We start from the raw sequence: 27,996 nt of genomic DNA, 5'->3' as shown, positions 1-27,996 counted from the left end.
ATTTCGGTTATAGATATTTCTATAGCACAGTACAACTCAAGTTCAGTATAATCCACACAGAATATAAGAGAGATATGGGAACGTTGTTAGGCCATGTATTACCCGGAACATTTTTTATTGGATTCTCGTTTTGGTGGACTTGGGCAATTTTTCAAAGGTATGTCTCGTTCTTACTTCGGAAAGGAGGCTTTCGATTTTCAGCTTTCTACTGCTTTAATAGTTACTGCTAAAAGCAACTAGCTTCTCATATTGTGAGCAAATAATTGTACTGACACTGACACATTGTGAATGAAAGATAGAAAAGCCGGTGCTTTGGAGATCAAAGATATGTCGTAATATATATTAAGGGGGGATTAGAAAACTGTTATAAGCCATGTAATATGATATAAATTTTTCTAGGAGTAACATGAGCTATTTAAAAAAGACTTATAAGTGCATTAGGTAGGGTTGTAATTTGAATTAATTGTACGCCTCTTTGCTTTCTTAATAATTGCTCTTCATTTTATTTAGTGTAAGAATTTGTGGGCTTCTACATAGTTTCGTTGTCTCGTTTCTAAGTGGCTTAAGCATGTAACCTCATTTACCCATAGGTCAACTAAAAATAACGCCCAAATTCAGACCAATTTACATGTTAAGCTTGTACTCTAAGTTCTTCCACAGCACTATAGAAAACCTATTAGAGTCAGCTTTGTTGGCGACAGAATTTGAGAGAGAATCCGTCCTATTTACACATATAAACAACAGGGTAAACTGACCATAGTTTATCCATCTAATGACACATTTTGTATTTGTCCGGGCTTTGTCTTAATCAAACCATTTAAAATGGGTAAATGGGTGAACTGAGGCCCCAACTAGAGGGCTTAGAAAGTTGATTGCACTTTCATAATCAAGCTAACTCTGAATGCGATGTTAAAAATGGAGAAAAACGATGAATTTTGAATTTTGGACGGACATTAAAATCTCCCATATGCGAAGCGGTGGCGAGGGTTGAGCTCCCATCCCTTCAGCCCCAGTGATCTCACTTGGGAAAGGGGTAGGGTGGAAAGTGCCCCCTAGACTTTTTTGCCCCCCTAAATTTCCAAAAATTCCTTGTTTCAGGTATTCTCATTAAAAGATACTTTTTTGTCATTTTCATTGAAAAAACCTTATCAAAACGACAAGATTGCCCTCCCCACCCGGCCATAAAAAAAATATTGGGAAAAATAGGTTTTCCCCTCTTCCCTTAATTTTCATAATTCAACGCCTTTGCTCAGCCGTTTACTCTGTAGGTTAAACTATACTTCTTTTAGAAGTCTAGACACTTCCAAAATGAATGTTCTAACAAAAGAATAATAATATAAAGAAAGCTGTACTTTTTTTACCACAATACTTCGAAAATAATAGCGCTCATCATAGGACTTCAAAGAAAGAAGTTTTATAGACACCTGTATCCATTTAGAAGTTTATTAATTTGCCATGTAGTGAAGAGAAGAAGTGTACTAGTATAACCGCAAAATCTACAAAAAGAGAGGCTATACCTCCCAGCGTTAAGTAGCTGAAAATCCGTGAGCAAGATTTTTAATGCATGCCAAGTCTGATGATCCAACGTTTGGTTCTTTTAACACTGTCAATTCCAAATTGATTTTGACCGCAATATCACCCACCTCCTCTCACAGTCAAATTTATGTCCCTAAGGCTGGTTGAATCCAAGACCCTTAAGAATGAGGTTTCTCTGAAATTTCTAAGTCAGGCAGTCTCTTATGATGTCCCTCCAGGAGGAAGAACGAAATGAGGACAATGTCATTGACGTGGAACCTCTTATAAAGGTGTCCAATATGATGTCCCGCAGGGAAGAAAAGGACAATATCATTGATGTCTAGCCTCATGTAAAGCCGTCCAATATGATGTCCCGCAGAGAAAAGGGACGAAAACAAGGACAATGTTACTGGTGTGAAACCTCTGATACAGCATGGTTTCATGCATGTTTGCTTTTGAGGTTTGAAGTGTTGCATTTATGGTTTTAAATCACAACCACTTGAATAATAAAAATATTATTCAAGTTCGTCCACTTTTAAAGATTTACGCCCTCTTCTTAGAATTGCGTAATTACTTTGTCTTCTTTAACTATTTGATTGCCCACTTTCCTCTACTGACCACCATTTCAGTCGATATTAAACTAACCATGTATCCCTCTACACATAAAACTTTAAATTTCATTGGTGATATTTGTTCTTTACCAGGCTGCTGCCACTGCTACTACTACTACTAATAAGTCACAGCAGCACCAAGCCGCTGAGGCCAACACAGCTACGCACGCTCCTCTTCCAACCTAATCTATTTAAAGCCTCCCTCTTTACACCCTCCCAGGAAGTTCCCATTTCCTTTAAATCTTTATTTATGACATACTCCCAACCCAGACAAGGACGATCTACTTTCCGTGTAGCCCCAGACGGTTGGCCAAAAAGGACAATCTTCGGTAATCTGTCATCCTTCATCCGTAGAACGTGGCCTAGCCATCTCAGACTTTCTTTCATTATAGCCCTAGAAAGCTGGATTGAACCACATTTTCCGTACAGCCTACTGTTTGAAATACGGTCAGTCAGCCTGGTACCCAGAACAATCCGTTGGCAATTTCTCTGGAAAACATCTAGTAAATTTTCATCTGCTTTTTGGAGTGCCCATGCTTCAGAACTATATTTGACCACTGTTATCACTGTAGCTTTAACCTTTTAGCTGACAAATTAGCGAAATAACCTTAAATTAATCGTCATTTTCTGTTGCATAAGCATACTATAGCAGTGGGACATAATGGGATTAGACTGTCTCTCTGAGTCAAAGGACTAAAGAGAATTCAGCTCTTATAGATTTTTGGACATGCCAGTAATCCGAAATTGGAATTGAGGAGTCAAAGTATCACAGTTTTGAAACTTAAATGTCAATTTTAATTTTATTTGATGAATTGTTTATTTTATCGAACCTAAGAGCTCGCTGCCATCCCGCCTTACTCCATCTGTTTACTTTCAAGTCTAAATTATGTGTTACATGACAGTCGTGCTTGAAATATGTTACTCTCAGATTTATTTATCTGGGGGGAGGTGTCTGCAGTGCGGGAAATTATTATTTGGGTCGTAGATTTTGCTTTTTTAAGGGGAGTTCTACTACCTTCCTCCTTCTTCTGTGTAGGCGTTGCAGTCTACGTATTTCCGCAGTATGAGAAGATCTATCACCCTGTAGCGCTCATTTTGCTGGTTTGATCCGAATATATTCCATAAAATTGTGGGAAGCTATGGCTTAAATTGATCCAACCCACTCCCTTCATCCGTATTTATCTGAAGGAGCTCTAATTGCTGGGGAGAAAACTATGGCTTAAAAATTGTATTTTTTGAGGTTTCAGCCCCCCTCCCCTCTCGCTACCCAATGAAAAACATCCTGAACTCATCTTTAATTTCCGGGTCAAACTTTATAAAAAAAAAATACCTATGATAATCATTTATTTGCGTACACTGAATGATGGTTTAGCGACAAACATGCATTTGCTCGGTCTTGGGGCCTCTGAAGCCGAGATAATACGTAAATATCTTAAGGATAATTTTAAGTTGTTTGACTACAATAGAATTTTGCTCGGGAGCTCATTGTCACTCGAGACCATTTTGTAGCTTTTCAAACTAAAATTGCTGCTTTGTGCCACAATATGGCAGAAATCCTCACTTTTACCATGTGGCCTGATACCTAATGGTACCTGAAAAGGCTCAGTAACTTCTAATTTTCATTTAAATTAACCTTACTGGTGTTATGTGACAGTAGTTTAGTAAGATCACCCCTAGAAATATAAAGAATCAGACAAGCACGGCTCTGTCATCGTTCTACTCGGACAAAATACAAAATTTCGTATTTTTCTAGATCGAGACTTAAAATCTCAACTCTAGGGTTCTCATATATGCTGATTTGATCATCCAGTTCTCATCAAGATTGGTACTGTTCTTAAAGGCGTTTTTTGCCTTTCTCCAAAATTCTTCAAATTCAGATTTGATAATAACTTTGGATGTATAACTTTAAACTTAATCGTCTCTACATGTTAAGGATCATCATAAAAGAATTTTGATGCACATATTTTCGCAACAGTTCGCTTTTTAAACCTTTGTTATTATCGCCACTGGTCGCTTCTTACTTGTATTTCTTAGTAACGATCTATTTAATACTCATGCTCTTTAAAATTAGAAACTATCTTTTTAGGTATACTTTATGGCACAAGAAGAAGCAGACTAAGCATTCGATGTGTTACCGGAACTCAGCGTCTTACCACTGTTTCTTTTTCCAAAATCTACCAATTGAAGGAATAGTCAAGCTAATGGCGATAACTATTGGAATCTTAGGTAATCTCTAAAACATTTTTGTTACGATTTCTAGTGTTTGAAATTTCGAAAATTTGTTGAAATTTCAAAAGTCAAAAAATTGTGGCTCTTCGTCTTTTTTCATGTTTCCTTTGTCTCATCATTAATTTTAAAGCTAAAATTTGATTGGATAGCCACCGCAAAATAAAATTTCCCTTAAGCAAAATAGTTTCCAATCAAGACACTGTGGAGAACGTGTTCAGGGTATCCTATCAATCAATGATATACATGACTGCTTCCTTTTTCAGTGAAACTGGAAATTTAAACATCTATTATCATGAGTTCGTATATTTTTATTAACAAAACATCCAGAAAAAAGTAGTTTTTCTTTCTCCTCCGGCTCTATCGTAAATCTCGATTTGACATGATATATCTTTAAACGATCGAGAAACAGATGTAAGGACTATGCCTCCAAATGCATGAAATATCGTCCAAAAATATATCAAACAGTGCGTGGTAACAAACTGTAGTAAGGAGCGACCCGGCTCAATAGTATCCGAAACTCTAAAAAACGGAATTTTGACAACAATAGTTATATCAAAAGAATCGCATTTTAATACTGATTTCAAATATATAAGTTTCGTCAAGATTAGTCTTACGTTAATGAGATTAGTCTAAAGTTAATGAGAAAATTTGCCTTATTTTGGAAAATAGGGGAAAATACCGCCTAAAAGTCATAGAATCTTAACGAAAATCAAACCATCAGATTCAGCGTATCAGAGAAATCAACTTTAAAAGTTTCAAGCTCCTATGTACAAAAATGGGGAATTTTGTATTTTTTGCCAGAAGACAGATCACGGATTAGTGTTTTTTTTATTGTTTTTTTTATTTTTTTTTTATTTTCCCCAGGGGTGATCGTTTCGACCCAGCGGTCCTAGAAAATCGCGAGAGGGCTCATTCTAACGGAAATTAAAAGTTCTAGTGCCCTTTTTAAGTGACCAAAAAAATTGGAGGAAACCTAGGCCCCCTCCCACGCCAATTATTTTTCCCCAAAGTCACCGGGTCAAAAATTAGAGTTTGGGTTACGTTGGAGAATATTTCCATCGAGGAATTTTTCATGAGGGAAGAGAATTTCCATGAAGGGGGCGCAGGATTTTCTAGCATTATTTAAAAAAAAGAGAAAATAAATAAATAAAAAAAAAATTTCACCTGGAAGTAATGAGTTGCGTTAAAACTTAAAACGAACATAAAATATTACGTATTTAAGGGGTCCGTCTCCTCCATAATATCTTGCTCTTTATGCTAAAGTATTTTTAATAATTTCAACTATTTATACTACGCCCTTTGTGATTCAGGGGTCATTCTTAAGGAATGGGGAAGTAGAGTAATTAGTGTAAAGAGTGAGGTATTGACGAGGGGGGCGAACACCCTCATATAAGCAACAAAAACATACGAATATAGAAGTTCATTATGTAAGCTAATTCGTAAGTTACGTATGTTTATTGCTAACAAAAACGTTCGTACAAACAACAAAAAAAATATCGATGCATTTTTAAGTAACCACGAATTGGAGGGCAGCTAGGCCTCCTCCCCTACCTCTTTTTTTATCCGATAAAAACTATGAGAAAGCCATTTAGCGAAAAAAAAATTAATATGCAAATTTCAGTTTAATTAGTCATGTGCGGTGAGCCAAAATCAAAACATGGATTAACTCAAAAACGTTCAGAAATTAAATTAAAAAAAAAACAATTTTTTTAACTGCAAGTAAGGAGCGACATTAAAACTTAAAACCAATAGAAATTACTCCGTATATGAAAGAGGGTGTCCCTTCCACAACGCCTCGCTCTTTACGCTAAAGTTTTTTTTATTGTTTTAAAAAGTAGAATTGTGACAGAGTCAAAACCTTAGGGTAAAGAGCCAGGCGTTGTGGGGGGGGGGATAATCTCTTTCACATACGGAGTAATTTCTGTTCGTTTTAAGTTTTAATGTTGCTCCTTACTTGCAGTTAAAAAAACTAGCTTTTTTGAATATCTAAGAAGGAAGGAACCGGACGGAAACCTTGTATAGCAGACATTTAGCACATTCCACGAGTAGATTGGCAAAAAAAAGACATATAAAAGTGCCGCAAGGAATATTGGTACGGCCCGCAAGACCCCCGCCGCAACGGACCTGGTGGACCATATTACTCACCATACCAATGCACAAGGAAGTGAAAGGGGGTACCATCTAGAATTCTTACATGTAGCATTCTCAAAAAAATCTGTAAGCCTCATCTAGCATAGTTAGTTTGATGTTCAACTATCCAATCTAGATCAATTATTTTGGTATGTTACAATATTTGCTTTTGAGCAAATCTATCTTAAAATTTTGGGAAATACACCCCAAAATTTTTTTTTTCTTTTGTGTTTCTTTGTTTATTCTTTTTTAGTTCAGTGAAATCTAGTGCTTAGGGTATCAAATGAAAGCCAAATTATCTGGTTGAGGTATGTGGCCTCTTTGTTGCGAAACATTCAGACGAAAAAAATAACGCTTGATTTTGCAAATGGATGTCATCTGGCATATAGTGGGACAGGAAAATATTGTACACCCTGGGACATTTCCCAGCATGTACCAGATGACACCCATCTACAAAATCGAGGGTAACTTTATTTTTCAAAAGGGTTTAAGTACATCCAGGTTGTCAAAAGAGCATAGATACAATATCTCAGGAACAGAATAGGCATAAAGTTTCAACTTTCAGGAGAAATAGAGGGGGAATAAGATTAAACCAAAAGGCGCAATACATATCCAGATTGTCAAAAGGGTGTATGTTCAATATCCCCCATCAAAAAAAGGGGGATACGTTGGAAATTTCAGGGCATATTATTGTTGATGCTGAACTAAATCAAAAGATTCTGTGTCCATCCAAGTTTGTCATAAGGGCATATTACTGCATCTTAGGTTTGGATAAAGGTATCAAGTTGATGCCTAGTGACCTGTTGGGGGATGGGGGGGATTTATAACTAAATATGGATGTTGAACTGGTCTATCTGCAGTATATCTGGGATGGCTAAGGACATTAAGTTGAAACTATCAAAAGATATTGCAGTGTATATTGAACAAAATCAATATGTGCTCTATGCATGCAGGTTGTCAAAAGGGCATATGAACAATATCTAAAAAACAGCTGAAAGCAATAAATTGAAGCTTTGAGGGCTGCTACAACTACTACTTCTGCAATTAGTGCTACTGCTATTATTTTTCTAACTGTGACTGCTTTTAACTGTTTGAATTTGTAACTACTTGCAACTGCAAATACTTGTGTATGTGAATGATTGCGACTGCAACCCCGACTAATTTTAATTACAATTGCCAATGCATATGACTTTGACTGCATCAACTACTTCGCTATAGCAAACAAAAAGATAATCCCTCTGAACTGAAACAATACCAAAGAGGCAGGGATAGACTGGCTGGTAGGTTTTCGAGCTGAAAATCCACAACTGTTACTACGCAAGCCTTAACCCACAAGCTTGGGTCATGTAGCAAGCTTTAACAGGGTCAACAATGAAAATGTCTTCTCAAACCTGAAGTCAGTTCTAGAAAAGGTTCCTTTTAGTGCAAGTGACATTTACAGCTGTGGCGAAAATCCTGTGACAACAGTTCACGTTCCTCCTAAAGTATTTAGGGAGAGGAATCGGATGATATTGTGCTTGTGACTATAGTCGGGCCTGTTTCTGCAAGCAGTCAGTATTTACCACCTCAATTTATATTTTCAATCAAAAATTCTCAGCCTCACGTGCTAACTGATGCTCCAGGAAAACTCAGCAGGTAGAGTCTCACCATCGTGGTGGATCAGTCAAGATGTATTTTTGAAATATATTCATCCCCTCAAGGATATGTCCATATCGATCATTCTCCAAATTGCAAGGAAACAGCTGAAAAAGCTGGTACAAATTTTGTGTGGCAAAATACTAAAATGAAAAGTGTATTAATACAACTTCAAACTGAGTTTGATAACCGGGTTTCTAATTTCACAAAGATTTTATGTAAGATGGCTATTTTCGAAAACCCCTTGGCAGTGAATATCAGTAATGTACCAAGTTATTTGCCAATCAACGTGATGTGTACCAAGTTATTTGCAAATCAACGTCAGTAATTTGCAAAGTGATACCACACTTAAAATAGCTCTTAAGGAAAAAAAACTTGCTGGATTTTTATTGAAGTTTGCCTTCTGAAAACTACAAGAAATTAAAAATTTTGCTGAGCAAAAAATCACTATGTTTGGTAGTAAATATATTTGTGACAAAACTTTTTCAATGTTTGAATTATCGAGAAAAAACACTGTTCTTGGTTATCAGACATACATTTAGACTCAATATTACACTTCTCTGTTACAAAAATGCAAGCGAATGCATAAAAAACTTGCAAGTCAAATGCAACAACGAAGATATCATTGACTATATTAACTAAAATAAATGTAGTAAAAATATACATTAAGGTTTTATTTTTAAGCCTAAAATATTTGTATACAAGTATTATAGATGTGCTATACTTATTATAGTATAAATACAATACTACCCTACTGTGTAATAACATGTGACCTAAGTGCGGCCCGCTTAATATCCCATCGTAAACTTTTGGCCCTTTTACAACAAAAGGTTGCCGACCTATGCTGAAATAGGTCAAAATGCTTCTGTGTTGTATTTTTCAATATTTATTCACATTTCTTCACGTCATAATTTGTGTAGATGCTGCGAAACAGTAAAGACTTAATTTTTCCTCTTAACGACGATTCCTTAATTTTTTAATAAGATAAATTTGTTTCTATGAATAAGATTTTGAATAGTAGGCAAAAAGGGTTGAATGGGAACATTTTTTTTCGTGAATTTTGAGTTATACCATTGATTTTTTGCAGAGCAACCTCTTGTGTGACATCTAAAGTAAAACAGAGGGATATGTATAAGTTTTCTTTTTAGGCTCTCCAGTTCATTTCGTATTTCTGTAGTGTATTTTTCAGTTGGGCCAAAATCCAGCTTTTTGTAAGTGGTTTCGTCTGAACTAATGCCTTGTTTTTGTTCATTATCAAAATTTTCCCTTACTACAATAGTATTACCTTTAAAAATTGTAGTAAGTTCTTCATTCTGTTTTAAAAGTGCTTTTGAAAGTTTTTGTGTTTTTGTTTTCAAGATTGCTCTTATCAAACGTGTTTTAAGGTTTCTTAATTTCGGCTCAAGCTCTTGTCCAGCTTCAGCCTTATCAAAAGAAGCCATAATACACGTCTTTACCTAAGAAATTATTTTGGAGTATAGACAAGGCCGTATCCAGGGGGAGTTTGTCACCCCCCCCCCCCAAAAAAAAAAAAATATCCGACTCATAAACGTAACAAAAATGCATATAAACAAATTTATGAAGCGATCTTTAAATTTGTTTGATGAACTTGCCCTCCCCGAAAAAAATACCCCACCCCCAATCCAAAATCCTAGATACGCCCTTGAATATAGAACCGGAAGGAAAACATAATTTCGAAACATTTGATGAAATGTCTTCTTGTTGACTATTTGAGGGTTTCGAAACAACGGGAAACTCAACAAAACTTCAAATATCAAAAAAGTTGAATTATTGTTTAGTTAAATTGTTAATAAAAGAAATTAATAACAAGCCTTCTAAATTACTATTTTAAAGTTTCTATTGCTGTAAACTCCCTGTATGGTATAAATATATGGTATAAAACACTTGTCAGGTATCAAACAGTTCGTGGTAACGAACTGTAGTAAGGAGCGATCCGGCTCAATAGTAACCAAAACTCTAAAAATTGAATTTTGATATCAATAGCTACATCAAAAGAATCGCATTTTAATGTTGATTTTGAATATATAAGTTTCATCAAGTTTAGTCTTAGCCATCAAAAGTTACGAGCCTGAGAAAATTTGCCTTATTTAGGAAAATAGGGGGAAACACCCCCTAAAATTCATAGGATCTTAACGAAAATGGCACCATCAGATTCAGCGTATCAGAGAACCCTACTGTAGAAGTTTCAAGCTCCTATCTACAAAAATGTGGAATTTTGCATTTTTTGCCAGAAGACAAATCACGGGTGCGTGTTTATTTGTTTGTTTTTTTTTTTTTTGTTTTTTTTTTTCCCAGGGGTCATCGTATCGACCAAGTGGTCCCAGAATGTCGCAAGAGGACTCATTCTAATGGAAATGAAAAGTTCTAGTGCCCTTTTTAAGTGACCAAAAAAATTGGAGGGCATCTAGGCCCCCTCCCACGCTCATTTTTTCCTAAAGTCAACGGATCAAAATTTTGAGATAGCCATTTTGTTTTGCATAGTCTAAAATCATAATAACTATGTTTTGGGGATGACTTACTCCCCCACAGTCCCTGGGGGAGGGGTTGCAAGTTACAAACTTCAACCAGTGTTTACATATAATAATGGTTATTGGGAAGTGTACAGACGTTTTCAGGGGGATTTTTTTGGTTTTGGGGGTAGGGTTGAGGGAAGGGGCTATGTGGGAGGATTTTTCCTTGGAGAAATATGCCATGGGGGAAAAAAATTCAATGAAAAGGGTGCAGGACGAGTCTGGTCACGTTAGAAAAAAACGTCAAATTAAGAGCTCAATATACAATGCTGGGTGTTCGGAGCCTCTCTATTATGGAGTATAATTTGAAATAACACAACTATACGAGCGATAAAACATATATACCACAAGCATAACTCAACTAACGAAAGAACTGCCAAGAGATAACACAACTATAAAGCGAAAACAGGTGAAAACTAACGGGAAAATAAACGAACTAAGAGGTGAAAGGGGCCCAGAGAAAAAATATAATCCTTTTTCAATTTTGAGCCTAACTTCCGCAAAGGAGTAATAATGTCAGAAGCCCCGAAATACCGAATTATTTTCTTTTCAAACAGTTCGTGGTAAGGAACTGTAGTAAGGGGCGACCCGGCTCAATAGTAAACGAAACTCTAAAAAACGGAATTTTGATGCTAAAAGATTCATCAAAACAATCGAATTTTTACGCTGATTCTAAATATATAAGTTTCAATTAATTTAGTCTTTGTCATCAAAAGTTACGAGCCTGAGAAAATTTGCCCTATTTTGGAAAAAAGGGGGAAACATCCCCTAGAATCTTAACGAAAATCACACTATCGCATTCGGTATATCAGAGAACTCTATAGCAAAAATTTCAAGCTCCTATCTAAAAAATGTGGAATTTTGTATTTTTTGCCAGAAGACAAATCACGGGTGCGTGTTTATTTGTTTTTTTGTTTTTTTTCCCAGGGGTCATCTTATCGACCAAGTGGTCCTAGAATGTCGAGAGAGGGCTCATTCTAACGGAATTGAAAAGTTCTAGTGCCCTTTTTAAGTGACCAAAAAAATTTGAGGGCAAATAGGCCCCCTCCCATGCTCATTTTTTTCCAAAAGTCAACAGATTAAAATTTTAAGATAGCCATTTTGTTCAGCATAGTCGAAAACCATAATAACTATGTCTTTGGGAATGACTTACTCCCCCACAATCCCTGAGGGAGGGGCTGCAAGTTACAAACTTTGACCAGTGTTTACATATAGTAATGGTTATTGGGAAGTGTACAGACGTTTTCACGGAAATTTTTAGGTTTGGGGTGGGGTTGATGGGAGAGGGCTTTGTGGGAGGATCTTTCCTTTGAGGAATATGTCATGGGGGAAGAAAAATTCAATGTAAAGGGCGCAGGATTTTCTAGCATTACTATGAAAAAAACAATGAAAAAATAAACATGAAAACGTTTTTTCAAATGAAAGTAAGGAATAGCATTGAAATTTAAAACGAACAGAGATTATTACGCATATGACGGGTTCTAAAAATACTTTAGCATAAAGAGCGAGGTATTTAGGAGGAGATAAATACCTCGCTCTTTATGCTAAAATATTTTTAGTGATTTCAACTATTTATTCTACGGCCTTTTTGATTCATGGGTCATTCCTAAAGAATTGGGACAAAACTTACAATTTAGTGTAAAGAGCGAGGTATTAACGAGGGTACAAACCCCCTCGTACACATAATAAAAATATAAGAATATAAAAGTTTGTTACGTAAGTTAATTCTTAAGTTACGTATATTGTTTACTAATAAAAACGTTCGTTGAATATTAAAAGTTCTAGTAGCCTTTTTAAGTAACCGAAAAATTGGAGGGCAGCTAGGCCTCCTTCCCCACCCCTTATTTCTCAAAATCGTCTGATCAGAACTAAGAGAAAGCCATTTAGCCAAAAAAAATTAATATACTAATTTCATTTCAATAATTTATGTGCGGAGAGCCAAAATCAAACATGCATTAATTCAAAAACGTTCAGAAATTAAATAAAAAAAACTAGTTTTTTTAGCTGAAAGTAAGGAGCGACATTAAAACTTAAAACGAACAGAAATTACTCCGTATATGAAATGGGTTGTCCCCTCCACAGTCCCACGCTCTTTACGCTAAAGTTTTTAATTGTTTTAAAAAGTAGAATTGTTGCAAAGAGTCAAACTTTAGCGTAAAGAGCGAGGGACTGCGGAGGGGACAGCCCATTTCATATACGGAGTAATTTCTGTTCGTTTTAAGTTTTAATGTCGCTCCTTACTTTCAGCTAAAAAAACTAGTTTTTTTTATTTAATACTTTAAAGCTTAGAACCAAGCATAAAAATCAAATAAACATGGACTTTGCGTGAACTTACAGGCTGCAAATTACTCTTTGTGATTTTTCTTTGAATTATATTTTATGCTTGCTTGAAGTCCTCATAAGGGTCCTCAGTTCTTGCCAAGATATATGCTTCCGTGGGTGTCTCAAGTTATACACATGAAAGGCATGAGACTACAGATCAAGCTGCGAAAATCATGGACCAGCATTAAAAATAAGATCTAAATACGATAGTGAGTAAACATATAAGATTATCAGCATCTTTTCTTTGCATAGATTAATATTTAGTGTAGGATAGCTAGTATGCGATTCTAGTGATAGCTAGTATGAAACGACAGATCAAGCAGTGAAGATCATTGACCATCTTTAAAAACAAGATCAAAATACAATAATGAAGATCGGTTGTCAATAGTAAGTGACAACCGAGTGTGTAAGTGGCAACCAAGTGACAATATACTAACGTAAAATTTGACTTGCCTAAGCCGCTCGAATCGTTGTGAATATCTTGCAGTCTCATATATAGGTTCATTGGCAGTATGCTAGTCATTCTACCTTCAAGGATTCTTTCTTGTAAGTGAAAACTTTTGTTATGGCTTTTGTTTTTTCGTTTTTTTATTCCAATATGTGCAATTTCAAAGTTGTCCCATTCTGTTGTTTCTTTTTTAGGTGAAACTATTACCGGTTTTGAAAATGGGCAGTTTGTTCATTATGGAAATGCACAACATATCACCATGTTCTTCTTTTTTGGCTTAAATGGAATAGTTGACATCATAATGTTCTATACTAATTTTCTACCAAAGAAATTAGATTATCTGACTGCATCATTAGGATTTGCCGTTGAAGCATTTCTATTCGCCAATCATTTGCACGGTAGATCATCAATGGATAAACAGGTAACCAGAACTTGGGCCTCTCAGAACCACCTAACAATTTCTTTTTTCAGACGGCGATAATAAAATAACATAAACGATTCTTAGTTTTCCCAATAGTGTATACTTAGTAGAAACATGAAAGTCCCCTATTTAAAATGGTTTTCAAAAATTTTCTGTTTTGCTATTTCTAATATTGATTAAAAAAAAACTCTGAAAAAGAAGTTTTTCAAAGAAAAGTCCTGGCCATACTAAAAATAAGATCAGCAGAATTAAATTCCTATAATCGTTCAAACTCAAAACGACCATCGATTACTATTGAAGGATCAATGAAATCCGAAACGAACACAAATTGAATAGACAATCATAGCAAACAAACATACAACAGGTACTAATATAAATAAATAGTTAAATCTTGAACCGAGTAAAGCATAAATTGAATGAACAGATCAGACTTAAAACAAACAAAAATTACTACAAACAAGAATTTGGCTTCTGCCCCCCTTCCCTAACTGTAGATGTACATAGCCTACTGCGTCATTGGTGCTTTACTGAAAACGAATTATGTTACAAAAATTTTATTTTTGTGCTTTTTATGACATTGAAAATAAAAATAAAATTCACAATGAAATAAAATCTTTAACTGATAAGTTTTCAGCATTTAATATCAATATATATCAAATATTTAGTTTCATGTTATCAGTTCTTTTCAAAACTGGAAAGAACTAATAAAATAAACATATAGTTTATAGTCCAAGACACATATAGTTTTCAGTAAAGCGCCAATGACGCAGTACGCTTTAGACTTTTACAGTTAGGGAAGGTACCAAACTCTTGTTCGTAGGAATTTTTGTTAGTTTTAAGCTGGATTTATTTATTCAATTTAAGTTGTACTCGTTTAAAGATTTGTTCATCAATACATCAATACCTGCTGTAGTTTTTATGAGTAATTTCTGGTCGTTTTGGCTTTGAATCAATATAGAAATTTTTTCTGCTGATCTTAGGTTTAATATGGCCTCTACTTTACTTTGAAAAAACTTATTTTTCGGAGTTTTTTTTTTTTTAATTAGTTTCTGTCTGTTTTTGATTGCCAAAGTTTCAAGTTTATTTTACATTCCCCATTTCAAAATCAATTTTCTTTCTCTTGGACTTGGACTATTTGCTATAAAACTGCTACACTAAAATTTTTACTGGATGTGTTTGGGGAAAGGGGGGGGGGCTAGTTGTCCATGAATCAATTTTGACTCTCAAAAGGAAGCTAGAACTTTAATTTCAAATTGAATGAGTCCCCTCCAAAGCTAATGCGACTACCCCTTCCTAAAACCTTATATATTATCAATGGGCAACTTGCATAAGTCCCAGCCCTTGCCCCGGGACAGTGAGGCATTTGTCAACTCATGAGTTATAGTTGTTTGACTGTAGGCTATTTTTGACCAAAATAGCTATTTCAAAATTTTGATCGGATGCATTTGTGGAAAAAAGGGTGTGAAAGAGGGGAGGGCTGGCTACCCTCCGATTAATGTCGACTCTTAAAAACGGCACTAGAAATTTGGATATCCAATCGAATGATCCCCCCCCCAAAAAAAAATCATTTGGGAAAAAAGTACGCAAGGGCTGGTTGCCTTTCGATCACTCTTGCCCTTTAAAAATGGAGCTAGAATTTGCGATTTAAAATCGAATGCAACTTTTTTGAAGTTTATACGAGCCCCTTCCATAAAAATCATATATGTTAGTATTAAACAACTTGCATAACTTACAGTCCTTGCAATGGGGGCTGTGGTGGGTTTTGTTAACCCCAGAGGCATTGTTATTTGACCTTTAGGTAATTTTGAACAAAATGGCAATCTCAAAATTTTGATCACAGGCATTTGGGGAATAACAGGCGGGGGGGATAGCTGCCCTCCGATCACTTTTGACGCTTAACCAAGGCACTAGAACTTCCGATTTCCTATCGATTTCCAGTTTTCAATCGGTAAATTGTATAATTCACTGTTATTACCCTGGGGGTTTCTATGTATGGGGGGGGGGGTGTTGCATCCTCGGAGGTATAGTTACTAGTTATTTTGCCTATTTCGAACAAACTTAATTTTTCAAAATTGTAATCAGTGTTGAGGGGAGGGTACATCTAAAAGGGCAAGGTGGGGGGGGGCTTGAATTCACCCAATCATTTTCCAACATTCCTGCTAACATACCCTTAGTCTCAAGCTTCAACTTATAACCTTAGCCGTTCTTGAGATATTGCAAATACTTTTTTTTTAACTGGATGCACATAGTATTTTTTGATTTGAACCATTATAGGAATTTATTTCTACTGATCTTGAGTTTGATAAAGCACTTTACTTTTCTTTGAATAACTTCTTTTTATGGAATATTTTTAGTTAATTTCTGTTTGTTTTTATTACCATTCCCCCAATCACTTTTAACATTCCCGTTAACATACTCTTAGCCTCAAGCTTCAACTTGTACCCTTATCTGATCTTGAGATATTGCAAATAAGTTTTTTTTTTAACTGGATAAACATAGTATTTCTTGAATTTGAACCATTATGGGAATTTATTTTTACTGGTCTTAAGTTTGACGAGGCACTTTACTTTTCTTTGGAAAACTTCTTTTTATGGAATTTTTTTTAGTTAATTTCTTTTTGTTTTTATTACCGAAGTTTTTATTAGTGTATAAAATGAATGTTTCTACGTTTTCACGTCCTATGCTTAATCATTAAAATAAGTTAAAATTATTATTAAAATAAAGTTTTAAAATAAAAGTTTTAAACTTATTAAAATAAGTTTTAATTAGTGTGTTTTGATGCGTTTCAACATTCCTTCAAAATTCCTTGAAGATTCCCACTTTATTCCCGCCCAAAAATTTATTTTTCTAAACATTTAGGGGGGGGTCAAAGCTGTTTAATTACTGCGTAATAGGTTTTTACGGATTTAAAAGTTTGAAAATGTTCGCATTCAAATGCAAGTTAAAGCTTATGGCATATTAAGGATCTAGACTATCAAAACAAGAAGTCCATCAAAAATATAAATACTTGCGAGTGTGACTGAGTGAATGAGTTTGAATGCAAGTGTGAGTGTGAGGGAGTTTGAGTCAGTGATTCCGCAAGTGATTAAGTGTGAGTGAGTGTAAGTGAGTGAGTGACTGTGAGTGTGAGCCCCACTGTGAATATAAAAATTTGTACTACCACCCCTTCCATTATAGCCACATATGCCCCCGGGAGATGGCTTACAGTTTTCATCCCCGGGATCTGGGGGGTTTTGTGCCAATATTGGAGGCATTCTTATGTGATCTCTGGGCTATTTTGAGCAAAATTCCTTTCTCAAAATTATTTTGTGATGCATTTGGTGAAAAGAGAGCGTGAGGGTGGGGTGCTTGTTGTCCTTCGATCACTTTTGACTCTCAAAAAGGCACTAGAATGACCGATTTCCAATCGAGTGAGCTTCCTCCAAAGCTTATATGACCAACACTTCCATCAAAACCTTTTATTCCTCCGGGGTGCACCTTGCAACACTTGCCCCTGGGCTCTGGAGGTTTTGTTAACCATGGTGTTTTTGTTATCTTATCTTTGGGTAATTTGAAACAAAATGGTTATCTCCAAACTTTGATCGTATGAATTTGGGGGAAAGTGGGCGTGGGAAGTATATGCCCTCCGATCACTTTTGACTCTTAAAAAGGCCACCAGAACTTCCAATTTCTAATCGAATGAGCTGCCTCCGAAGTTTATACAACAAACCCCTCCATATGAAGTGCTTCTGGGAAAAAAAATGAATAATAAAACATTGAAGCCTTATAGCCTTTACAATAGGCAACGTTATAGCGCTGCCTCTGATAAAAGATAGGTTTTCGGTCTTTTCTGTCAAGCACTCATGTTTCACATTGTGCAAAAGAAAAGCATAAATTTTGCAGTTTTGGCAACAATAGTAGCCATGAAGTCAAGAACAGTATTTGCCTCCCATAATAGTTGGAATTAAAAACTGGAGATTACGAGAGACCATATAGCGAAAAAGATTCTACTGCTCATGCTTATTTGAAAATACCTTGTACCAAAACTGAAGCTATCCATCAAAACTACATTACGATGACGGCAAATTCCGCAAAACTAAGTTATTCATAGAAAGTGAATGCCCCTTTTTTCTTACCAAGTTTTGTAATTCTGTTAACAAGGTTGATAGTCTTGGAATTATCTTTCTTTTTCAAAAATTAAAAAATCTTTTTAGTGGAGTTTGAAAGCGGTATATGGTGGACTATTTCCAGAAGGAGCTTGTTAAATACGTAAACTAATCTTTGTATACATTGTAATGATAATTTTTGATGCCTGCAAGTCTCTACTTGCAGGTCAATGCAGGTCAATGGTCGATTTGGTCAATGCTATGAAAGTTACGATACGTAACTTTCATAGCATTGACCTTAAAAGACACTTTATTCAAAAAATTTCTCAGTAAGGAATATAATTGTAGAAAGTTGACATAGTTGGTACGACACATGTTTTGAATCAACTCAGGGGGCTTTTATCTTGCTAAATTTGACACATCATAGAATCTTGTGGAAAATTCAACAAGATCTTAATGTAAATAATAACATTTTCTGTATTTTCCAGGCCTGGGGTTATTTTGAAAGAATTATTATACACGTCATATTTTGGTTTTCCTATTTTTTATTCATTGCAAGAGGGGTTGAATCAGATTGTTAGCCGCAGAAGCTTGTGAAAAAGCTCTTTCCATTTACAATTTACTAATTTAGTGATCCTTTTAAGTAGTCAAATAATAGTTATGTTCTAAAAGGCTCGTGAAGAAATCTTACTATTAAAACTGACATAGACATTTTTTATTTTCATCCAAAACATATAAATTAAACAAACAATTTACTATTAACGGACACTCTTAAGACAAATCGACCATTAAAACTGTACTGGATAGAATGCCTTCCTTGCGTCCCATCATTGCTGAATTACATACCACTAGACATTGAAGCATTTAAATATAGTTTTTTTCTACATTTCAGAATTTTGAAATATTTGCACTCAAATATTTTTTAAATAAATACCAAACACTCCTTAAGGTGAGGCGAAAGAAAAAAAAAATCATTTCACTGCTCTTTTGCTGGGGAATTCGTTCTTGAAGAATTGAGGGAAAAAATAAAAATCCCAACATGAAGTGATAGAGGAGGGTTGATATCTTTCCGCTTATGTAGAATAATTTCTCCTTGTTCTAAGTTTCATTGCCTCAATCCACGTTGAATTTAAAAAAAATTATGCTTAATTTTCATCAAAAAACCACTGTAGCTGTAATAGAAACTCTAGATCCTAAGGAATTTAAGCTATAACTTTCGGCGGGTTTTGGGCGGTCAACTTGACTATGGTTCATTACTTAGAAAAAAAAAATCATTGAAAGAAAGAAAGAAAGAAAAAGCTTATTTGAGCCCTACGGCCATACACCACATGATTTAATGATACAACACTGCATAGGACACACACTCAATATAAAAAAAATACTTATTTTTTATTCACTCGGGATCAACTGAGCCTCTCCCGCCTTAGTAGCACCAACTGATGGTCCCCCAAATTTCATCCCTAAGACGTTCAAGCTCCTGGCACTCCATGAGGAAATGGGATAATTTATTATCCCCAATTCCGCAATACCCACACTTACCATTTGTGCCCTTATTTTTTATTTATTTTTTTTTTAATCTCTGTTCCCTATGTACTGGAAGGCAATTTTTCCACAGCTGGATCCATGATTTTAAATATTGCACCATTGTTGGTATCCATTTACGCATGCGTATATATTTATTACCATCAGACTCATAGTAAGGCTGCTGTAGAAGTGTTTACTTATCATTTATTGCAGCATGACAGTGAATTTCTAGGTAATAAATAGTCGTAGAACTAATGGTCCTATTAACTGTAAGCGCACTGTTATCAGAGGAAATAATCAGAAGGCCGAGATTATACTTTTTTTCACTTGGATACTAAATAAACAAATGTGTATTTACTGACAGTAAATGCATGGTCAAAACAACTATAAAAACATCGGTGTTGTAGCACTGATGTTCATACAAACTAAATTTATAATCAAGCAGTTTGTAGTAACGAACTGTAAGTAAGAAGCGATCCAGCTCAATAGTACCCGAACCTCTAAAAAATGGAGTTTGATACCAATAGATACATCAAAGGAATCGAATTTTTATGATGATTTCAATATATAAGTTTCATCAAGTTTAATCTTACCCATCAAAGTTAAGAGCCTGATAATATTTGCCTTATTTGCGAAGAAGGGGGAAAGATACCCTAAAAGTCATAGAATCTTAACGGAAATCACACCATCAGATTCAACGTATCAGAGAACACTACTGTAGAGGTTTCAAGCTCCTATCTACAAAAATGTGGAATTTGTATTTTTTGCCAGAAAATAGATCACGGATGCGTGTTTATTTGTTTGTTTTGTTTTTTTCCTTTGGGTTATTATATCGAACCAGTGGTCCTAAGATGTCCTAAGTGGTCCTAAGATGTGATAATTCTCGTTCGAACGGAAATTAAAAGCTCTAGTGCCTTGTTTCAGTAACTAAAAAACTGATGGGCAACTAGTTCCCCTCCCACGCTCATTTTTCCCCAAAGTCACCCGATTAAAATTTTTAATTGGCCATTTTGTTCAGTATAGTCCCAAAATCTAATAACTATGTCTTTGAGAATGACTCAATCTTCCCAGGATTCCCGGGAAAAAGGCTGTAAGTTGCGAACTTTGCCCATTGTTTACATATAGCATTGGTTATTGGGAGGTATACAAACGTTTTCAAGCGGGATTTTTATGACGGGGAGGGATTCAGGGGGAGAAAGTTACGTTGGAGGATCTTTCCGTGGAGGAATTTGTCATGGGGGACGGGAATTTTACGTTAAGGGGGCACCGGATTTCAAAGCACTATTTAAAAAATGATCAGAAATTAAATATTAAAAAAAAAGTTTTTTCAACTGAAAGTAAGGAGCAACATTACAACTTGAAATGAACAGCAGATATTACGTATAAGAGAGGAATTGCTTCTACTTAATAATTAGCTCTTATGCTAAAGTTTTTTTTTACTTTTAAAAGAGGTCATCATTCTAATTAAACAGCCTTTGTGATTCAGGAGTCATTCTTAAATAACTAGAACATAACCAAACTTGGGCTGTTATTAGTTAAAATAAAGTAAAATCAATGTGCGAATTTCGTTTTAACTGTTCATGTACCGTTAGCAATCTTCAAAATCTGCATTAATTCAAAAACGTTCAGAAATCAAATAAGAAAAAAAAGTTTTTTAACTGAAAGTAAAGAGTGACATTAAAACTTAAAACGAACAGAAATTATTCTTTTTATGAAAGGGGCTGTCCCCTCTTCATGACCACGCTCTTTACGCTAAAGTTTTTTATTGTTTTAAAGAGTCAAATTTTAGCGTAAAGAATGGAGTGTTGAGGAGGAGACAGCCTCTTTCATATACAGAATAATTTCTGTTCGTTTTAAATTTCAATGTTACTCCTTATTTTCAATTAAAAAAAATTTTTTTCTTTTTTATTAAATAATATGAAAAAAACTTAATTTTCTTAAAGAGTTAAAGAGGCTGCGTCCCAAAGTCGAACCTTAAAACGTACAGGAATTAGGAGAGACAGTTGGGGGGCTGCCGCCCCCAAACCCCCCGCTTTTAAAGACTCTTTTGAACAAGTTTTTTGTTGTGGGGGGCTGCCGCCCCCCTAACCCCCCGCTCTTGGCTTCGGAAAGGCCCTCTTTTAATTAACAAAAAATTGAAATGAATGAATAATGGAATTACTTCGAAAAATGTTAAACACAAGAGGACAGGAGAACCATTGCGCCGAAACTAGTAATTAGTAACAATGAAGTCCCCCCACAACAAAAACCCTGTACAAAAGAGTCTTCAAAAGCGGGGAGTTTGGGGGGCGGCAGCCCCCCAACTGCCTCTCCTAATTCCTGTACGTTTTAAGGTTCGACTTTGGGACGCAGCCTCTTTAACTCTTTAAGAAAACGAAGTTTTTTTCAAATTATTTCTGTACGTTTTTCTACAATCCATGGTGGATGTAATTTAATAATTCCTGTACTCCTCGTACAGGAATTAGGAGAGGAAGTTGGGTGGCTGCCGCCCCCCAACCCCCCCGCTTTTAAATCATTGTATAAAATAGAAAAAAAAATAGATAGAACGACCGAAATGTTTCTTTTGCTCATAAGAAGCTAATATTCTGTTATCTCTCAAATGATAGGCAGTCCAGGTGTTACCAAAATTATACACTTTTATTTTGATCGCTACGTCCAAAAGCCTATAATAAAGAATTTATTCTAAAAATGCCTTCTCATATAGGAAACATCTTTAGGTAATTATAGTAAATTATATATTATTTATCTTATTTAGCAACTATTTATATAAAATAAGTAAATATCCACGGTTCATTAAATCGAGAAAAACTTAAACTTCTTCGCAACATTTGAAAATTCACCTAAAAATTGGCAAAGAGCACTTAAAGGCTATAAAATATATACTTAAAGCATATTTATATCACACTTATTTCGGACATCGCTGAGGATTGCCCCAGTTGCAAAGTCCCCCAACAGGGTCAAAAGTCAGTTCTTTTGGACATATATCTTACAGCTCCAGAGTCAACTCGTACACAATTTATAAATTTTTTACAGCTACCAGAATGGGGGAAATTGCCCACATCGAAGCATCTTACACGTCCATTCACAATCTTGACTTTTTCTAACTTATTTTCTTTAAAATTGTCAACAATTTCATCATCACTTTCATCATAATAGTCAGAATCACTTTCACTTAGGAGTGAATCTGGAGTGGGTTGGTGCTGTCTTTGACGAAGAGGTGAGTCATTGATTCTTCTTGGTAAACTTGGGCGTTGAAGACGAGTGAATGGCTGAGGTCGTTTTTGTATAAAAGGTTTCACAACGACTTGTTCAGAACTTTGCACAATAGTCACACTAGGAACAGATGAAACTTCGGCACTCTCGTCAATTATTTCATCGTCGTCGAGATCTGCTAAAATTTCGAATTGTTATATTCTATTTCAAAATTAAACTGCTACTCACGGGTTGATTTTTATATGGATTTTTCATTCTCTCCTCAGCTATATTGTTTTTAATATCATCAGATTTTATTGTATAAATTCAATCAAAAACTTATATTGCAAGTGCATTTTAAAGTCGTGTATTCATACACGGGTTGAAATGATAATCGTATTCATGTACGATGACATTTAACGTAAATGCTAACCGTTGCCACTTCCCCGCCACGATGAGGCGTCACTGTTTGTAATCTGTTGTGTGTTTGGTTTTTTTTTGTACTGCTGTGCTGTGTCATGGTTGACTATGATTCTTAAGCTTGCAAGCTCTGACCGATGACAGACAACAGATTACGGGGAAGAAAAGGTAGTCCTACTGCCTAACCGCGGCAGATCACTGACGGTTTTGGTGTTTTTAAAAAAACAGATGTGGACAGTTGTTTCTAGAGAAACAGATTGTTTACGTTTTGTGACATTTGATGGCAACTGGAATCTGAAACGAGAATTAAAGTACTGTTAATGGCTGATTCACAGTTTCTGAAGTATCATGAATGTCATACCTGAAAAGTCTATTTCTGACGCGTTTTTGGCAACTCTTACTTCAGAGTCGTTACATTTGCACCATGCACCTTCCAGTGTTCTGCGGTATACATAGTAGTGGCCCTGGTTTCCAAAGCTAGACCCTGAGTGAATGACAACAGCAATTGCACGGTATCGTATTGATGACATTGTGCCGAGGTTGTAGATGTTGCCGTGTCTGAGGTCAGCGTCATATGTTCTGTGTAAAAGAATTTGCTCCGGGTCGAAGTCAATGACGCGTCGCGTAATCTTGTGGCAGAGTGTTCGTCTGTCCAGATTGAGGGCCAAGTACTCGGGAGCTTGAGTGAAGACTTTTCTCAGTTTGGTGACGTGACCGTTGGGACATGTTTCGCCGGGCTGCTCTGGGATTAGAACCAAACTGAAAGAAATGTCGTTGTTGTCGATAATTTCGTTGATCGCAGGCTCGTTGGGATTTAGAACACCTGGAATCGGAAATGGACAGTCTGGAGTACCTTCTGGGTGCAATGCGGTTTTGGACCAGTGGCACGTGTTGCAGACAGAAAATCGATGAATCTTGAACTGGTACAGGGAGCGAAGGGGGCTCATGTCATTGGCTTGATGTTCTGCGTCGAGTTGTTCAAATAGGTGGAACCAGAATTCGCAAAGCGATTGCTGATCACTGCCTGTGTAGTTGTGCTGTGGCGGCAGGAGGCTACGCACAGTGTCCATAGTGTCATTCTTTCCGAGCGAACTGAGTGCCAATCGTTTGAGTTCTTCGGCGAGAGGTCCGTGCATAACTGAAAGTACTTCGAACAGCTCGTAGTGCATGGCAAAAAGGCTTGCATCGTTGCGTTCGCATAGCACGCTGAGCCGTCTGTATTTTTCAGGCCTTTTATACCCGGGCCAATGCCACTGCGATAGTTTTGTTTGACAGCTGTGTCGTGCTGCGTTTTCTTTGTGGGAAACGAGGTTTCAACTGCTTCCGCGTTCAATCTCTTGGTGGGCGCTTTTTTCTTCCCCTCACTTGTAGTGGGTTTCACTTTCCGTGCGGGAGTTGAGTTAGTCTTGGGCTTATCTTTGGCTGCATCAGGTTTGGATTTCTTTGGCGGTACGTCTATGCTGGTGCTGCTACTCGGTTTTCGTTTAACTGGTTGCTGTTTCGCCACTGGAACTGTGGGAACTTTGAAGGGTTCTGGTATGGCGAACTGGGGAAGATCTGGACGATACTTTTGTCGCAGTCTATTGTACTCGACTAGAGCTTCTGTGTCTACACAAATTTTCCTTCTGTCAAGAAGGTGTAGACCTTCGCTCATGGTGACATGCGAGAGAGCTACATAGATCATACCTGGTCCAAAACAGCGATCACCTGCGTCAACTAGTGCAGTCTGTAGACTCAGTCCTTGGGATTTGTGGATGGTGATGGCGTAGGCCAGCGTCAGAGGAAACTATCTACGTGTCTAGTACACCTCTTTGAGAGCCTCGAATTTCACTGTTTCACGCTCGATTTCCATGATTTTATCTTATCCGTCGAACTGCACTTGTATGCCGACTGCTATATTTGCCGCTGTCATCTTGAATCCTTTAACATAGCCCATGGAACCATTGACGAGACCTTCTTCTACGTTAACGTTTCGCTGTAGCATGACGCGAGCGCCGAGTGCCAGTTAGAGGTGAGAAATTGACCCGGCGGTTCATTTGCTGTCGTTTTCAAAGCTCTTTACGTTTTCTGCAGCCTCAGCTTCAATACGCTTGTCACGGAGGACGGTGGAGAGTCTATCGATGGCAGTGAAGGTGGAAATGTTGTCTGAGGTTTTCGCTAGTAGTGTTTCGTTTGCCGATCTGCAGTCTACGTTTCTTGGCATGAGAATAACTGGTGTTTTCCCAAGCGCCACTAGTTCGATATACTTGTCGGCAATCTCCCCGTTTGTTGCTCTGCGATTAGATTCGATTTTTCGCCGCTTTAGCTGTTCGTGATTGTTGTCTGTGCAAATTCCTACGCGAATATTTGCGAGAAGGTCGGCATAGTCTGTGTCCGTTTTCTGACGCATGTTAATAGTGAGCTCGTCATATTCAAAGTGGCTCCAGAGATCAAATGTTCCCATTGAGCCGATCCGATTTTTGATTTCCAGCCGTGTGAGTTGCTTGAACAGTGGGTTTGCGGAGACTGGTCTGAGTTGTAGAAAGTCGCCAAAGACTAGCATATTTGCGTTTCCCATGACAGCGTTGATGCTCATGACTTCTGTGAGTCGCAGATGGACGTACATGAATGCGAGCGCGGAGACCATGCTTATTTCGTCAATGATGAAGAGATGTGTTTTCTGTAGGATTTCCCTGGGTGTCAGCAGTTGCTCAGTGTAGAGTTCAGAGTATTTGGAGGTTTCTGCTTGATCGACGGGCAAACTGAAGCATCTGTGTATTGTTTCTCCTTTGATGCTGTATGCTGCAAGTCCTGTGGGCGCCATAACGATGACGGGACATTTGTCTTTGCTGAAATGATGACAGAGGATGTTTCGAGTCACTTTTATCACAACTGACTTACCTGTACCTCCGAATCCTGAGACAATCATACGGATTGGTGCTGTCTTGTTGGGTGATTTGACTGCGTTCGTCACTTTGTCAACAACACGTTTCTGGTCAACGTTCAGAGACAAATATTCTTTTGCCACTTGTTCTTTTGTGTTGGCGTCGAGCAGTCGTCGATTTGCATTCACAAGGTCTTCCATTGCGCCTGCTGCTCTATCTATGGTGGCGCCTTGAATTGCATACTGTGGGTAGTCCATGTTCTCTTCGAGTGCTGCTTCTTTCTCTTTCTCTTCGAGTTCTTTTGCACGTTCTCGTACTTTGCGTTCAAACTCTTCTTCTTCTCGTACTTTTGCTACAGAGCGCTCGTGATAAATTGTGAATTTTCTCTCAAAAAAGGACAGATGGCGTTTAGGAAGGTCATTTCTGATATGCTAGATGGCGTCTGCGTTCAGTTTGGAAAACATTTCCAATCAAGGAGAATTTCCAATTACATAATTTAATTTCTAGAATGGAGCTGGATTTTTATGATGCTTGCTGTCATTCTCGCCGTGCCGAGCTGATTATTTTGATGTACTTGAATGTTGATATTCGTAACTTTTAAGAATTTCAAAAATTAACATGGGACTATTAGACTATTAGGACTATAAGAAGACTATTAGGAGAGGCAAACCCCCCGCTTTTAAAGACACTTTTGTACAGGTTTAATTTTTTTCATATTAATTCTGTACGTTTTTCTACAATCCATGGTGGATGTAATTTAATAATTCCTGTACTCCTCGTACAGGAATTAGGAGAGGAAGCTGGGTGGCTGCCGCCCCCCGACCCCCCCCCCCCGCTTTTAAATCATTGTATAAAATAGAAAAAAATAGATAGAATGAGCGAAATGTTTCTTTTGCTCATAAGAAGCTAATATTCTGTTATCTCTCAAATGATAAGCTGTCCAGGTGTTATCAAAATTATACACTTTTATTTTGATCTTGTGAAAAAAAACCGCCCGTAAGGGACTTGAACCCTTGACCCGTGGATTAAAAGTCTCACGCTCTACCGACTGAGCTAACCACTAACAACGTTAAAGGGGGGCTGGGGTTGACGGGTTGAAACTTTCGGCTAGATTTTCTCCATGAAGGAAAAGTTGGAGGGGGATGAAATTTGTCAGGTTTCTTAGTTGGAGCTCGGGCTACGAAAAGCATCCCTCTCCATCCCTCTGCGACCACTGGAACCAAAGATCGCTTAACATTGTCGTGGTTCGCCTCTTTATAGAGGCACGAGTGTGCCTCCTTGATCAGAGGAAACAGCCAGAACCAAAAGATGATAACATTTTGCTTACCCAGGGGGCTGTCTGTTCAAAATTTTGTTCTACACGGTCTTACACACGGTGCATTTATTTGTTTGTTCAATCTAAATTCCTGGATGTAATAAATGTTTTTTTTAGGTTCATTATTATCTGAATTACGCAGTGATGGCATGTGCAATATCAACTCTTGCTGAGATGCGATATCAAAAAAGTATAATACCATCAATTTGTCGAGTGTTATTTACAATGGTTCAGGGATTTTGGTTTTACACCGTGGGCTTCATTCTCTACCCTCCAAACGGATGGGCACCTTGGAACCAGGAAGATCACGACCAAATGATGAATATAACGACACTCTACTGTTGGCACTATATATTGGCCATTATCTGTGTTATTATTATCGGAAGTATTTCGTCGTTTTTTGCCCAAGAATGTGGACTTAAGGAAGACAATTTGTTGCTCGTAGAATATGGTAGAGTCAACAATGAAGAAAGTTCATCAGACGATGAGGGTAGAACTTCATTGAGAAAATAAGACTATCTTGCTTCAGTTATAGAACTTATCTATGAATTTGGTTTTCCTTCTCGAAAAAATAGTCCAGCTGAAAAGCTGTGCCTATCACGCTAAAATCAGTTTAAAAAATCTAAGACACGGTATTCTATAGAGTTATAGTCCATTCTCTCATACAAACTTGAATAAATACATTGTTTGTCTATGTTTTGGATAAAGAGATTTCGAATGATGTATGCATGTAAATTGTTATTTAAAGGTGTAG

At 36.8% G+C, this 27,996-nt stretch overlaps 1 protein-coding gene across 1 annotated transcript; it reads left to right on the top strand.

Moving 5' to 3' along the window:
* LOC136042028 (transmembrane protein 45B-like) lies at positions 1-27,965 on the top strand. Its single transcript, XM_065726886.1, has 4 exons — positions 1-157; positions 4,213-4,352; positions 13,616-13,842; positions 27,360-27,965. Exons 1-4 carry the CDS (start codon positions 75-77, stop codon positions 27,753-27,755), a joined length of 846 nt encoding a protein of 281 aa, XP_065582958.1. The 5' UTR covers positions 1-74; the 3' UTR covers positions 27,756-27,965.
* Positions 27,966-27,996: the final 31 nt, after the last annotated feature.

Source organism: Artemia franciscana, unplaced genomic scaffold, assembly GCF_032884065.1.
Source record: "Artemia franciscana unplaced genomic scaffold, ASM3288406v1 PGA_scaffold_56, whole genome shotgun sequence".
In the NCBI taxonomy this organism is placed as follows: domain Eukaryota; kingdom Metazoa; phylum Arthropoda; class Branchiopoda; order Anostraca; family Artemiidae; genus Artemia; species Artemia franciscana.
This window is presented reverse-complemented; position numbering and strand designations above follow the sequence as displayed.

Coding starts and splice junctions, on each gene's coding strand:
- LOC136042028 (XM_065726886.1), top strand. CDS start 75: ATGGGAACGTTGTTAGGCCATGTATTACCCGGAACATTTTTTATTGGA. Junction 158..4,212: donor ACTTGGGCAATTTTTCAAAG/GTATGTCTCGTT, acceptor CTATCTTTTTAG/GTATACTTTATGGCACAAGA. Junction 4,353..13,615: donor GATAACTATTGGAATCTTAG/GTAATCTCTAAA, acceptor TTTCTTTTTTAG/GTGAAACTATTACCGGTTTT.